General features: G+C 43.1%; 1 protein-coding gene across 1 annotated transcript; it reads left to right on the top strand.

Annotated features, from left to right (window-relative positions):
• The first annotated feature begins 423 nt into the window (after window positions 1–423).
• Window positions 424–1,766, top strand: LOC139833960 (uncharacterized). The gene is made up of 2 exons (XM_071824340.1): window positions 424–1,342; window positions 1,443–1,766. The coding sequence occupies exons 1-2, from the start codon at window positions 458–460 to the stop codon at window positions 1,764–1,766; spliced, it is 1,209 nt and encodes a 402-aa protein (XP_071680441.1). The 5' UTR covers window positions 424–457.
• Window positions 1,767–16,576: the final 14,810 nt, after the last annotated feature.

Here is a 16,576-nt window from a genome sequence, read left to right as displayed (position 1 = left end):
GTCGCCAATCTTCTTTTATTTTCCTTGTCGACATGCTTCCCTTAACCAAATTTACTTCATCCCTGTTGAATAGTCGTGATTTTTCTGCCCTGTGGGTCCATTGCTTCCACCACGTTGACACGTCGTGCAAGTGGGGGACACACGTCCTCCGCTTTTTCTGGCGCACGTACGGTAACGCCTATCTCAGTAAAAATACCTTTTTACCCTTGTATCTAGGAGATCTTTTTTCACCACACGATTTCTTCATCCAACGGCGCACTGCTTCACCCGATTCTTATATAAACCTTTCTTCAACCTCCGTTCATCCCCTCGCTTGCGCCGCTCATCTGTTCCTCTTCGCAAAAGCTTCCCCTGCGCCCAACTCTCTCGATCGTCCGCACTCACGAGCATTGCTCGCCCATTGCCGTTGATGCCACCGCGCACGCGACTCACTCGCCACAGTACTCCGGAATCCAAGATGGCCGCCGAGGATCTTGAGTGGGAGAGATCTAAAATCTCCAACCAGGACATCAACACGCTGAAGAGGCTTGGCCTCATGAAGAAGGAAGACGCCATCCGCTTTCCCAGCGAAGAAAGCTACCCCAAGCCTCCAATGGAGTACCGGGTTAGTTTTGTTGATCACCTTATCCGTGGTCTTTCGACCCCAATTCACGATTTCCTCCGCGGCCTTCTTTTTGTTTATGGGATTCAACTGCACCAGTTGACCCCCAATTCCATCCTTCACATTTCTATTTTCATCACACTTTGCGAATGCTTCCTCGGAATCCCTCCCAATTGGGCTCTGTGGAAACGTATTTTCTGCCTCCGCCGCAATGGCTCCCACAACGTCACTTATAACATAGGTGGCGTTGTTATCTGTGTTCGTACTGATGTCGATTATTTCGACGTCAAATTTCCTGATTCTGTCCAAGGATGGCGCAAAAAGTGGCTCTATATTCACGAAGAAAGCGCCAACTCCGTTGAACACAACATAGTTCCTTTCGACGGAAGTGCCAGAATTCAGCGCCGCCGCTCCTGGGATGCCGAAGCTTCTGAGGAAGAGAAAAAGGCGACAGAGGCACTCATGTCTCGTATTCATCAGCTTCAAAACACTCGAGGCAAAGAGCTGTCTGGTGTTCAAATCACTGCCTACTTCCTTAGGATTAGAGTGCAGCCTCTTCAGGCTCGCAAAAATCCCCTTTGGACGTACTCTGGCAAAAACGACGCCAACAGAATCTCCAACGATCTTTCTGTAAAGGACTTGGAGAAATTGGTTCGAAGAGTTTCTCGACTAGCGAAGAAGGATCCTATTCCCTCCTCTTGTCGAGTAGAACCATACAGTGCTTCCAATCCTCTTCCCGAGGTATTTTGTCTTCTCGAGTTTTTGTCTTGTTCTAAACTTTTCCTTGCATCTCATTGTATTGGTATCTCGCTGATTTTCTTTTGTCGCTATTTTCTTGCAGAACCATCCTACTATGGCTTCCCTTCCTCCTCTTCCTGAGGATGGAGAAGTCGAAGAACAGGCCATCATTGCCGAAGATACTCAAGGTTCTTCTATTCCTGAAAGTGAAGTCGCGGGTTCTCACAAATCTGCGGCTTCTCACGAAAAAGAAGTTGAGTCTGAAGCCAGTGAGTCGACGCAATCCCTTCCTCCTGCTGTTTCTCCAAGGAACAAAAGGAAAAGGACTGATGCCGAGGATTCTGGCACTTCTAAGGCTGAAGAAGTTGTTCCTTCTCATCCGAAGGCAGCTTACGATCCTTATGTTGAATCCCTCGTCAGCTCGTAAGTCGTCTTTATTTCTCCCCCTCCTTTCTTTTTTTTTTTTTTTTTACTCGAGATATTTATCTTGTCTTGCTTTTTATGCTGCCGATTTTTTGATCAACAGTGATGACGAGGAAGAAGTACCAACTACTGACGTGGCTCCTCGGACAAGCACGACAAGAAAAGTAGTTTCATCAGACACGCTAGTTGAAGGAGAAGAAACCTCGCCTCCTCAACAAAACGTCGTCACTACTACTCCACCATCAAGCCCCCTTGCTCCTTCACCAAAAAGGACAAGGGTTGAAAAGATTGTTGAACCTGCCCCTCAGTTGGGCAGTTCGTCGACTCTGCTCTTAGATGATGTAAGCTTGTCGACATCTATATTTTCCTTATTTTGTTTTTTCACACCTTTTCTCTTTTTCATGCCGATGTTTCTCTTGCTGTGTTCACCTTGAACAGCCTATGATCAAAGATCTTCTCCGCATCGGTTCCCAATTTATTGGATACCGTGAATATGCTAATAGAGTCGAAGGTAACGACTTTTATACTTGCTGTTTTTCCTTGATTTTTTACTCCTGTTGCTTTTCGCGATTTTGATCTTTCTTCTCTCTCTTTTCCATATCTCGACAGAGAAACTTGCAGAGGCCAACGAACGCGCCAACGCACTTGCTCGAAAACTTGAGCAAAGTGAGGCGGCTCGCAAGAAAGCCGAACTCGCTGCTAGCAAAGCCGAGGCCGAAGCTGATGAAGCCAAGGCGAAAGCTGCTGGTGTCGAGGAACTGCAGAAAAAACTTGAGGATGCTACAGCTGCCTTGGATGAGCACAAAGCTGCGCAAGCTTCTCGTGAAGAAGGAATCCTCAAGCGCCTGAAAACTCAGAGTCGCCGCACTTTCAGTAATTTTGCTGATCCCTTCTATTTCTATGAGAATCGTTGTTTCTTGTCTTTTCACTAATGCTTTGTTTCCTTGACAGCCCAAACAAACCAGGATTTTGATCTGACGAATCCTGTCAATGACCCTGTCCTTGACGCACTTTCCTATCTGGAGCTTCATGGATCCGAGATTCGTGAAGGTGTGTCGAATGCTAGCGCAGTGTTGTCGGCATTGTTCCCCTACTTCTTCCCGAAGAAAGAGGAGCCTGCGACTTTCCTCAACCTTGCCAAGATGTTCAATACACCGGAAGACCTTGGACTGAAGATGCGCCAAGAGAATATGAAGGTTGCCATTGAGAACACTGTCGCGTTGGTTGCTGACAGTCGACAGACTATTGACTGGATGAAAGTTGGCGACACCGAGCAGATAGAGCAATCAAGATGGAGGTCGTTGATTAAGGCAGCCAAGCCCAACACGAAGAAGATCTTGGCCTATCTCGGGATCAAGCCAGCGTCGACTCCTAGCTCATCAAGGCCGGAGGTCTAGTTGCATGCCTCTTTATTTTTCTTTCTATGTTTCTTTTGCTCTTGTCGCCAAAGTAGCCATTTGGCGACACGTACTTCCTTAGCTCCACTGTAATGCCTTTGTAATTATTCCGAGAGATCAATGAAAACTCTATCTTTGCTTGTTGTTTGATGTTGTCTTGTTTAAATTTCAGTTGATATTTGATAACTATACTCCATCTTCCGCTCCTTCCGATGTTTCGCCTTCTTCTTCTCGCGCGAGGAGAACTTTTGCTGATACTGCACCTGTCGACGATACCTTGTCGCAAGAACTGGATGAGCTTCGACAAAGCAGCTTCAAAGATGCGAAGAAGCAAACACTTGTGATGATGGAACAATCTCGTAAGTCATCTGAAGCCGAAAAAGTTGCTCTTCAGCAAGCTCGCGAGGCCGTGGCTGCTAAGGAAATTGCTGCTTCCGAGGCTGAAAAGGCAACCACTCGAGAGAATTTCATGCTCGAATTAATGAATGAAGCCAGTGCAGATATGTCGGGTATGCTTGCTTCATCCTCCGATATCTTTCATCCTCATGCTATGTCTCTTAAAGGTTTCCCCTTCGTTGTTTTGATAGGTTCCTTTACTGATGCTGCTGCCGAGGAAGAGAGGGTAAATGCTAGGACGAACCTCCTTGTTAACCTTTCCCTGGACCATGGTTCTTTGTTTTGGGCTACCCTGCAGAGGACCCGACAAATTGTCGATTCCAAGATCGCACCTCTCAAACTCGCGATTTCCTTGACTTCTGTACCAAGACCTTGTCCATGGTTTACAACTCCATGTTTCCTCGGAACGTCCAACCAAAAACTCTCCCTGAATTGATGGAAAGATTCAGGGATGCTCGCAGTATCCATGATTTTGTCAAAGCTCAACTGGTAGCTGGCGCCAGATTTGCTCTTATCATGCTCCAGATCTGCCACTCCAATCTTGACCTTACCCAAGTTGTCGTAAAAGTTCATCAAAAGGTGCAACGTCGAAGAGTTGGTGTTGACAGGATTAACACGAAGGTTACGCCTATAGCCGAAGAAATGATTGAGGACCTTCTTCGGATGGACGCCGACTTTTTTGCCGATGGCCATTATGCCGATTTTCTTGGTGCTGCTCCTGAAGAAAACAGAGTTACTCTTGATGACATATTGAATCAAGACTAGTTATTTTCCTCTTGTAGATACTTCTTCTTTGTAATCCATGACTATATTGTAAAGCAATCATTATATTTCTCTGTTCGTCTAGCCCCCGAGTGTTTCGGTGACTCTTTACTGTATTTGTATATTTGCGAGGTTTTGAACCAAGGCATTTATATATTTATGGCGAATATGAGTCCCCGAGCTTCTTTATTGAGTACTATTTTGTATTTTTACTGACTCACGAGGTATTTTAATACCAAGGCAAGGTTTTTTCTTTTTCGATGGACTATATTGAAATTCGTCGGAGCGAAGACTTTGAACATGTCGATAAAGAGAAAGGTATATTGACACTATCTTTATTATATTGCAGCACCGCGAGCCCGCCTCATTAAAAACCTTCTCCGGCCCCACTCGGTGCCCCGAAAAAGGAAAAGAGTGCGTCTGAAAACTCGCGGGCGTTTCAGTATATTGAAGTTTTACAAGGACTATATTTCGACTCTAGGCGTAGAACCGCCTGAGTTGCGCCACGTTCCAGGGGTTTGGCTCCTCCACCCCTGTCTTCTTGTCCTTTATCCTGTATGCTCCTCCTCCGATTACTTCCGTGACAATGTAAGGGCCAAGCCATGGTGACTCGAGTTTTTCATGACTTTTTTGCGTGAGCCGAAGAACTAGGTCTCCCACCTGAAAAGATCTTGGCCGCAAACGTCGACTGTGGTAGTTCTTCAAGTCCTGTTGGTATTTGGTTACCCGAGACAATACTTCGTCTCGGGCTTCATCAAGTGCGTCCACGTCGTCTTCTAGCGCTTTTCTCGACACTTCTTCGTCATATTCGACGATACGTGGAGAGTTGTGCTCTATCTCGATTGGTAGTACTGCTTCTGCTCCATGAACCAAGAAAAACGGCGTTTCCTGTGTTGCTGTGTTTGGTGTTGTTCGGATGCTCCACAACACACTTGGTAGTTCTTCTGGCCAGGTATGCCGAGCTTTTTCCAGTGGTCCTAACAAGCGTTTCTTGATGCCATTGCAGATGATGCCATTGGCTTTCTCGACTTGCCCATTGGTTTGAGGATGTGCAACTGACGCAAAGTGCAACTTGATGCCCACCTCTTCGCAATAATCTTTGAATTCGTGGGATGTGAAGTTACTGCCGTTGTCTGTGACGATGCTGTGGGGCACTCCAAATCTGAAAACGAGGCCTTTTATAAATTTTACTGCGGATGCTCCGTCTGGTGAATTTATCGGCTTCGCTTCTATCCACTTTGTAAATTTGTCGACAGCTACTAGCATATACTCCTTTCCTCCTGGCCAGGATTTGTGTAACTTGCCCACCATATCAAGTCCCCATTGAGCAAAGGGCCATGACAATGGTATTGGTGCTAGCTCTGCTGCTGGAGAGTGAGGTTTTGCGGCAAACCTTTGACACGCATCGCAAGTTCTTACTATGTCCTTGGCGTCCTCGATTGCTGTCAACCAGTAGAATCCTGCCCGAAAGACCTTGGCTGCAATAGCTCGACTACTCGCATGGTGGCCACATATTCCTTCGTGTACGTCCTTCAGAATTATTCTTCCTTCTTCGGGTGTGAGAGACGCCTGAAATACTTCGCTTATACAATTCTCCTTTGATCACCGTGAAAGCTTTGGAGCGTCGAATTACTCGTCTTGCCTCAACTGGATCATCGGGTATTTCTTTCCTGAGGATGTATGATATGTACGGCTGCATCCACGGTATCTGTATCACCATGACCAGGTCCTGATCTTCTTCTTCTTCCTCTTGCTTTTCCTTGGTAGCCCCCGAGGGTTTCTTCTCCTTCTTTTTTGATTTTGTTGATTTGGTGGACCTCTCTGTTATTTCTTCCCAGAATACACCTGGCGGGACTGCAAGGCATTGCGACCCGATGTTTGCAAGAACGTCGGCTTCGTCGTTGCTCAATCTGCTAATATGATTTACTTCGCATCCATCGAACAACTTCTCGAGCTCGTTGTACACCTCCTTGTACGCCATCATGCTATCATTGACTGCGTCACATTGGTTCATAACTTGCTGAGCCACCAACTGCGAGTCGCCAAAGATTTTTAGTCGAGTTGCACCGCAGGCTTTCGCCATCTTCATCCCGTGTATGAGAGCCTCATATTCTGCTTCATTGTTAGATGCGTTAGGGAACGTCATCCGAAGGATGTACTTTAACTTGTCGCCTTCAGGTGATATGAGTACTACTCCTGCGCCACTCCTTCCGATCTTTTGGACCCGTCAAAGTTCATGGTCCAGGTTCTCGACAAATCTGGAGGTCCTGTATTTTGCAACTCCATCCACTCTGCAATGAAGTCCGGCAGTATTTGCGACTTGATTGCTTTTCTTTTTCATACGTGATGTCCCGAGGGGAAAGTTCTATTCCCCAAAGGGAGACACGACCCGTAGCTTCTGGGTTGTTCAGTATATTTGACAAGGGAGCTTCATTGACCACTATGATCGGATGTGCCGAAAAATAGTGGCGCAATTTTCGTGCTGTCGCGAACACTCCATATGCTATCTTTTGGTACTGAGGATACCTTTGTTTTGAGGGCGATAAAACTTCGCTAACGAAGTATACTGGCCTCTGCACGCCGTGGAGTTTTCCTTCTTCTTCCCTTTCAACAACTAGCACCGTGCTCACCACTTGGGGCGTGGCTGCGATATACGCAGAGAGGTTCCCTTTCTTTTGGCGCCACCAAAATTGGTGGTGTCGAGATTGTGCACTTCAAATCCTCGAAAGCTCTGTCGGCTTCTTCGTTCCACTGGAATTTATCTCCTTGCTTTATCAAAGCGTAAAATGGTAACGCTTTTTCACCCAGCCTAGCGACGAATCTGCTCAAAGCTGCGACTCGCCCAGTTAGCTGTTGTATCTCCTTCAACTTTGTTGGCTTCCTCATTGTTACGATAGCTTGTATTTTGTCGGGATTTGCTTCAATCCCTCTTGCTGAGACTAGAAACCCCAGAAGTTCTCCTGCTGGGACGCCAAAGGAACACTTCGTCGGGTTCAGCTTCAGGCAGAATTTGTCGAGGTTATCAAAAGTTTCTTTGAGATCCTCGATCAGCGTTGCCCCCTTTTTTGATGTTATGACGACATCATCAATGTATACTTGCACATTCTTCCCGATCTGTGTCGCCAAACACTTCTGCATCATCCTCTGATATGTTGCTCCCGCATTTTTTAAACCAAAGGGCATTGTTCTGTAGCAAAACACGCCGTAAGGTGTAATAAACGCGGTCTTTACTTCATCTTCTTCTTTCAATCTGATCTAGTTATAACCAGAATATGCATCCAGGAAGGAAAGACGTTCACATCCAGCCGTGGAGTCGATAATTTGATCGATCCTCGGGAGGGGAAAGTGATCCTTTGGACAATGTTTATTGAGACACGTAAAGTCGACGCACATGCGAAGGACCTTAGTGTTTTTCTTCGGCACCAGCACAGGATTTGCTACCCATGTGGCTTCTGTGAATATCTCTTTGATAAAACCAGCTTCTTGTAGTCGATTGATTTCTGACAGCATGGCTTTGCGGTTTGGTTCCGAAAAACGCCGCAAAGGTTGTTTGATTGGTCTCGCTAGTGGATCCAAGTTTAGGTGGTGCTCGGCAAGTTCCCTGGGTACTCCTGGCATGTCAGCTGGACACCATGCGAAGATTTTCCAGTGCTCACGGAGGAACTCGACGAGCGCGCTTTCCTATGCGATATCCATGTCGTTTGCGATAGATGTCGTCTTTTTCGGGTCTGTCGGGTGAATCTGCACCTCTTTTGAATTTTTCTCGGTACTGAAAGTTGATTCTTTGTTTGGCCTTCCAACGTCTGGTAGTGTAGGATAACGTTGCATAGAAAACAAAAATTTTCCTACGGCGAACACGCAATCCAAGCCAAGATGCAATCTAGAAGACGGTAGCAACGAGGGGGTATCGAGTCTCACCCTTGAAGAGATTCCAAAGCCTACAAGATGAGGCTCTTGTTGCTGCGGTAGACGATCACTTGCCGCTTGCAAAAGCGCGTAGAAGATCTTGATCACGATCGGTTCCGGCGCCACGAACGGGCAGCACCTCCGTACTCGGTCACACGTTCGGTTGTTGATGAAGACGACGTCCACCTCCCCGTTCCAGCGGGCAGCGGAAGTAGTAGCTCCTCTTGAATCCGACAGCACGACGGCGTGGTGTCGGTGGCGGTGTAGAAGTCCGGCGGAGCTTCGCTAAGCTATGCGGGCAATATGGAGGAGAGGAGCTTGGCTAGGGTTTGGGAGGGGTGGCCGGCCACTCTATGGGGGGCGGCCAGCTTATGGTCTTGGGGTGGCCGGCCCCCTCCCTTGGCCCCTCATTATATAGGTGGATCCCAAGTGTTGGTGTCCAAGTCTTCGAATAAGACCCGAAACCAAAACCTTCCATAGGAGGGGGCAAACCTAGCCCAACTAGGACTCCCACCCAAAGGTGGGATTCCCACCTCCCATGTGGGGGGTGGCCGGCCCCCTATGGTGGAGTCCACTTGGGACTCCACCCCCACTAGGGCTGGCCGGCCATGGAGGTGGAGTCCCTTGTGGACTCCACCTTCCTTGGTGGTTTCTTCCGGACTTTTCTAGAACCTTCTAGAACCTTCCATAGAACCTTCCGCGACATTTTATTTCACATAAAATGACATCCTATATATGAATCTTATTCTCCGGACCATTCCGGAACTCCTCGTGATGTCCGGGATCTCATCCGGGACTCCGAACAAATATTCGAACTCCATTCCATAATTCAAGAACTACCATTTCAACATCCAACTTTAAGTGTGTCACCCTACGGTTCGAGAACTATGCGGACATGGTTGAGTACTCACTCCGACCAATAACCAATAGCGGGATCTGGAGATCCATAATGGCTCCCACATATTCAACGATGACTTTAGTGATCGAATGAACCATTCACATACATTACCAATTCCCTTTGTCTCGCGATAATTTACTTGTCCGAGGTTTGATCTTCGGTATCACTCTATACCTTGTTCAACCTCGTCTCCTGACAAGTACTCTTTACTCGTATCGTGGTATGTGGTCTCTTATGAACTTTATTCATATGCTTGCAAGACATTAGACGACATTCCACCGAGAGGGCCCAGAGTATATCTATCCGTCATCGGGATGGACAAATCCCACTGTTGATCCATATGCCTCAACTCATACTTTCCGGATACTTAATCCCACCTTTATAGCCACCCATTTACGCAGTGGTGTTTGGTGTAATCAAAGTACCTTTCCGGTATAAGTGATTTATATGATCTCATGGTCATAAGGACTAGGTAACTATGTATCGAAAGATTATAGCAAATAACTTAATGACGAGATCTTATGCTACGCTTAATTGGGTGTGTCCATTACATCATTCACTCAATGACATAACCTTGTTATTAATAACATCCAATGTTCATGATTATGAAACTAATCATCCATTAATCAACAAGCTAGTTTAAGAGGCATACTAGGGACTTCTTGTTTGTCTACATATCGCACATGTACTAATGTTTCGGTTAATACAATTATAGCATGATATATAAACATTTATCATAAACATAAAGATATTAATAATAACCACTTTATTATTGCCTCTAGGGCATATCTCCTTCAGTCTCCCACTTGCACTAGAGTCAATAATCTAGTTTACATTTGTAAAGATATAACACCTTGGCCTTATGGTGCTTTATCATGTATTGCTCACGGGAGAGGTTTTTAGTCAACGGATCTGACACGCTCAGAAACGTATGTATTTTGTAATTCATTTGCGTCTCAACGCATCACTCATTTCCAAATGAGTTGGCATTAAATATGTTTGATCTTATGGTGGAACCTTAATTCCGCGGTCTGAAATAAGTCACTATTATTGTCACATACAATATAGTTTCAAAATTCTGACACTATCGGAACTACACCAAGTTCTCAAAGAACTTCTTGACTCAACATCCTCAGTCATTTGTCAAAACAAATGACATACTCTGCCTTCGTTTTGTAGAATCCATCACAATATTTAGAACTCTTCTAAATCTAACATAGACAACTTCTAGTTCATTGTGCTACCTTTAAAACAACACTTAGTCTAATTTGAGATTGAAATTCTATTTTGATATGTGACAAAATAAATATCGGTGTAACACCTTACAGCGATTTGTTTGTCATTTCTTCATACAAAAATATATATGTATATCCTTAGTTCTTCTAAAGTACTCAAGGATATTTTTACTGTCGTCCTATGATCATCTTATGAATCATTCCGGTATATGCTCATAACATTTTTAGAGCACAAGATATCTGATTTCGTACATTTTATTTGTGATCTAAAATCACTCATGTATTTTTACTCATCGAGTGTCAGATACACTCAAGTCTTGTTAAACCTTCACATGACAAGAACATTTTCTTAATATTTCTATATTGAACTACTTCAATATCCATCATATGTACTTTGACTTAAACTTATTTATGTGTTTCAATCTATCTTCATAGATCTTGACACTAAATTTGTTTCAGTCCATATCCTTTCATTGAAGTTAATTCTCAATGAAACCTTTTAATCAAGTATATAATTACATCATTTATAACCAACTATATGTCACCTACATAAAGTATTATAAATGTGTCTTAGCGCTCCCACTTAATTTCTTGCAAATGCAAGTCTCTTCATCGTCTCTGATGAAATGAAAAACTCTTTGACTATTTCATCTGGTGAAGATTCAAACTCCGCGATACTCACTTCATCAAATTGAAGTTTGTATACCTATCTAATATTCCACGGACCAGCAAAACTCTTGGTTATATCTTGTATACACCTTTAATACACACTTCTGATAAGTAATGTATTTTGCCATCCTACTAACATATCTCATAAAGGAAATATGTAGTGATTACTAGAATAATCCATATAGACTTTAAGCATTTCTACGGAAGATCTAATCTTGTCGTAGTCAACTCTTTGAACTTTGTCGTAAACAACTTTTTGACAAGTTAAGCTTCTTCAAGGATATTTCATCCAAGTCCATCAATTTTATAGATCTATTTACTTTCAAAAAGTATTCATCTATCTTGGATTTCATGGCGTATAGCCATTTTAACGGAGTCAGGGCCCATCATAACTTCTTTGTTTGTAGTTGGTTTATCATTGTTCATAATCAATCCTTTGTCCACAAATCATTTATTTGATCACAAAGTAAACCATACCTACAAGGTTCAATATGTACTTCGATCTCCATGGCTAAAATACTTTGTAGTCATGGGAGCCATGATCGTTATGGCCGCTTCCGAAACCAATTCCGATGCTGCGCTACTCTGATCATTATGCTCAGGTTCATAAACCTTATCAAATTATATTGTCCTCCCACTCAAATACTTCACTAGAAACAATTTCTCGGAAATAAGAAACATTGACAAACACTTTTGTCTTTGTCTTGTGGGAAGAATTCTCAATTAAATCTCTGGGATAACCAACAAAGACATTCATCCGATTTTGGTTGTAAACTCTTAGACCAAAATTTAAAGAAAAGACTATTAGGGTTTATACCCATACCATAACTTGTATGGTGTCATTTCAACGGATCATGATGATGCTCTATTTAGTGTAAAAGCGGTAGTCACTAAAGCATAATCCACAAAAATATAATGGCGTCATAATATATTATCACATCATTAATCCAACAAGGTTTGGATACATATCTCGGATACTATATCATCATTATGATACTCCAAGAAATGTGAGTTGTAGAACAATTTCATAACTCTCTTAGATGTTCGCTAAAACTCGTAATTCAAATATTTCCACCATGATCCAATCATAGATATTTGATTTTTCTATTACGATGATTTCCACTTCATGCTGAAATTTATTTGAATCCTATTCAAATGTTTCAAACTTTTCCTTATTGAATATATCCACATATATACTCAATTCATTGTTTGAAAGTTTTCATGAAGTAGAAGAATCTTCCGCACACAACTATGCCCAGTGAACCACATATATCATTATGTATGTTTTCACTAAGTTAGTTGCCCGTTCAACTCTTTGGCCTATGAACGGTATTTCAGTCATTACCTTTTAGAAAAGATTTTGCAAGTGCCAAACGATTCAACAAATCGAATGACTCCAAAAATCCATTTGCATGGAGTTCCTTCATGCGATCTTTTCTAACATGACCTAAATTGCGGTTCCACAAATAAGTGGAATTCAAATCATTTGCCTTATGGCATTTTTAGCGTCAGTGTTATGTATGTGTGTTTCACCATTAAGATTTATAATAACTTATCCATCGTACATGGAGTAATGTCATAATTTGAACAACTCATTGTTTTCATTTGACTAGAGCAAAATAACAATTATTAAGTTCTTTATTATAAATTCTAAGGGCTAGATAGAATGCCAACGACGAACATAATAACACTTTATTTTGTTCCAGACGTGCATTTCTATCATATTCCTTGTCAGTCACTTAGGCCATTGTATTCTTGTATTGCGTTGTTTTGTATGACACTTCATACCAACCAATATGGTACTAATACCCAAGAATTTCATTGTGTGACTTAACTAGGAATACAACCATAACATGTATATCATTTATATACACCTGAGCTAGACTTTCTAGTCTTTTCTTTTCTTTTGCCAAAATATCTTTTGCAGTTTCTCTTTTAGCTTTCCTCATTATTCAGAAAAACATTTCAACATCAATAACTTCTAGGTTTGTTGGTCAAATACCAATAACCTTGAGGTTCTTACTTTGAAGTTGATCATCATATGACAAGTGTTTCAGATTTCACTATTAGTAAATTTGTAATACGATGAACAATTTCACTCATAATTTTATCCATCAATTCATGATAACTTTCTGAGACCATGTCTGTACATGCTAGGCTCATAAAGTTTAAACCTTAGTATTCGCATATGCAAATCTGGCTTGCACCCGTTGGAAGCACACGTAGAATCTATAACACCCGATCATCACGTGATGCTTCGAAACGACGAGTCTTAGCAACGGTGCATACTAAGGACAATCACTTCATAGATATGCGAATATCGTTAGTGCCCCAATAGTTGGAGGATTGGGACGCCTTGCGTCTTCAACCTTCGTACATTCCCATAAAACTTATGAGTTTATGTAGTCTCACCAAATTTATATTCTATCATCTTGCAATAAGGTCTTAGATATCACATATATCTCGTACCTTGATTATTTCTGAAAACTAAATTTTCAGCTCCTTACTTTTCAAACAGATTTGAACTTCAAGTTTCACGGAGACAAGATAACTTTAGGTACTAATTGAAACCATAGCTATTTGAATCAACAATGTGAGGTTTACTAAAAGTTTGCAATAGGACTTAATCATTTCTTGATTCATTAACAATACGGTACCAATCCGTAAAGTTTCTTATCAGATTTTAACAAGATTTCTATCTCAATAACAAGACTAGCGCATAGTAGAAAACGGATGCCAATACTACAAAATTAATTCAAAATACTATTCAGACTATGTTTATGATAATTAGTTCATGTTTTAATCTAATTACTAATGAACTCCCACTTAATACAACATCCCTCATAGTTGTTTAAGTGGTACACGATCCACATCCACTACACCAAAACCGATCATCACGTGAGATGATGTAGCTTCAATGGTGAACATCAACATGTTGATCATATCATCCATATGACTCGTGTTCAACCTTTCGGTTTCCGTTGTCCCGAGGCCATGTCTGTACATGCTAGGCCTGGCGTCAAGCAAACCCAAGTATTCCGCGTGTGCAACATGGCTTACACCCGTTGTATGTCGAGTTTATCACACCCGATCATCACGAGATGCTTCAAAACGTCGAACAATGCAACGGTGCATACGAGGGAAGAACACTTTATTATCTTGATATTAATGTGAGGGATCATCTTATAATGCTACCGTCGCGATCTAAGCAAAATAAGATGCATAAAAGGATTAACATCACATGCAGTTCATATGTGATATGATATGGCCCTTTTGTCTTTGCGCCTTCGATCTTCATCTCTAAAGCACGGACATGATCTCCATCATCAACGGGCATGATCTCCATCATTGTCGGCGTAGCGTCCAAGGTTCATGGCGCCGTCTTCATGGTTGTTCACCTCATGTAGCAACTATTACAACTACTTTGAAATACTACTCAACATGAAAATTAAAGACAACCATAAGGCTCCTGCCGGTTGCCACAATACAATAATGATCATCTCATACATATTCATCATCATATCATGGCCATATCACATCACCAAACCCTGCAAAAACAAGTTAGACGTCTCTAATTTGGTTTGCATATTTTACGTGGTTTAGGGTTTTCGAGTAAGATCTAATCTACCTACGAACATGAACCACAACGGTGATACTAGTGTTGTCAATAGAAGAGTAAATTGAATCTTCACTATAGTAGGAGAGACAGACACCCGCAAAGCCTCTTATGCAATACAAGTTGCATGTCGAACGAGGAGCAAGTCTCATGAACGCGGTCATGTAAAGTTAGCCCGAGCCGCTTCATCCCACTATGCCACAAAGATGCAAAGTACTCAAACTAAAGATAACAAGAGCATCAACGCCCACAAAACCATTGTGTTCTACTCGTGCAACCATCTATGCATAGACACGGCTCTGATACCACTGTAGGATAACGTTGCATAGAAAACAAAAATTTTCCTACGGCGAACACGCAATCCAAGCCAAGATGCAATCTAGAAGACGGTAGCAACGAGGGGGTATCGAGTCTCACCCTTGAAGAGATTCCAAAGCCTACAAGATGAGGCTCTTGTTGCTGCGGTAGACGATCACTTGCCGCTTGCAAAGCGCGTAGAAGATCTTGATCACGATCGGTTCCGGCGCCACGAACGGGCAGCACCTCCGTACTCGGTCACACGTTCGGTTGTTGATGAAGACGACGTCCACCTCCCCGTTCCAGCGGGCAGCGGAAGTAGTAGCTCCTCTTGAATCCGACAGCACGACGGCGTGGTGTCGGTGGCGGTGTAGAAGTCCGGCGGAGCTTCGCTAAGCTATGCGGGCAATATGGAGGAGAGGAGCTTGGCTAGGGTTTGGGAGGGGTGGCCGGCCACTCTATGGGGGGCGGCCAGCTTATGGTCTTGGGGTGGCCGGCCCCCTCCCTTGGCCCCTCATTATATAGGTGGATCCCAAGTGTTGGTGTCCAAGTCTTCGAATAAGACCCGAAACCAAAACCTTCCATAGGAGGGGGCAAACCTAGCCCAACTAGGACTCCCACCCAAAGGTGGGATTCCCACCTCCCATGTGGGGGGTGGCCGGCCCCCTATGGTGGAGTCCACTTGGGACTCCACCCCCACTAGGGCTGGCCGGCCATGGAGGTGGAGTCCCTTGTGGACTCCACCTTCCTTGGTGGTTTCTTCCGGACTTTTCTAGAACCTTCTAGAACCTTCCATAGAACCTTCCGCGACATTTTATTTCACATAAAATGACATCCTATATATGAATCTTATTCTCCGGACCATTCCGGAACTCCTCGTGATGTCCGGGATCTCATCCGGGACTCCGAACAAATATTCGAACTCCATTCCATAATTCAAGAACTACCATTTCAACATCCAACTTTAAGTGTGTCACCCTACGGTTCGAGAACTATGCGGACATGGTTGAGTACTCACTCCGACCAATAACCAATAGCGGGATCTGGAGATCCATAATGGCTCCCACATATTCAACGATGACTTTAGTGATCGAATGAACCATTCACATACATTACCAATTCCCTTTGTCTCGCGATAATTTACTTGTCCGAGGTTTGATCTTCGGTATCACTCTATACCTTGTTCAACCTCGTCTCCTGACAAGTACTCTTTACTCGTATCGTGGTATGTGGTCTCTTATGAACTTTATTCATATGCTTGCAAGATATTAGACGACATTCCACCGAGAGGGCCCAGAGTATATCTATCCGTCATCGGGATGGACAAATCCCACTGTTGATCCATATGCCTCAACTCATACTTTCCGGATACTTAATCCCACCTTTATAGCCACCCATTTACGCAGTGGTGTTTGGTGTAATCAAAGTACCTTTCCGGTATAAGTGATTTATATGATCTCATGGTCATAAGGACTAGGTAACTATGTATCGAAAGATTATAGCAAATAACTTAATGACGAGATCTTATGCTACGCTTAATTGGGTGTGTCCATTACATCATTCACTCAATGACATAACCTTGTTATTAATAACATCCAATGTTCATGATTATGAAACTAATCATCCATTAATCAACAA

Source organism: Lolium perenne, chromosome 7 (genome assembly GCF_019359855.2).
Source record: "Lolium perenne isolate Kyuss_39 chromosome 7, Kyuss_2.0, whole genome shotgun sequence".
NCBI classification, from domain to species: Eukaryota; Viridiplantae; Streptophyta; class Magnoliopsida; order Poales; family Poaceae; genus Lolium; species Lolium perenne.
The sequence above is the reverse complement of the archived record's forward strand: the minus strand, read 5'-3'. Positions and strand labels throughout refer to the sequence as shown.

What these genes read in the sequence shown, in the direction of transcription:
- LOC139833960 (XM_071824340.1), top strand. Translation starts at nt 458, where the DNA reads ATGGCCGCCGAGGATCTTGAGTGGGAGAGATCTAAAATCTCCAACCAG. An exon ending in CTTCCAATCCTCTTCCCGAG is followed by an intron (nt 1,343 to 1,442) that starts GTATTTTGTCTT and finishes ATTTTCTTGCAG; the next exon opens with AACCATCCTACTATGGCTTC.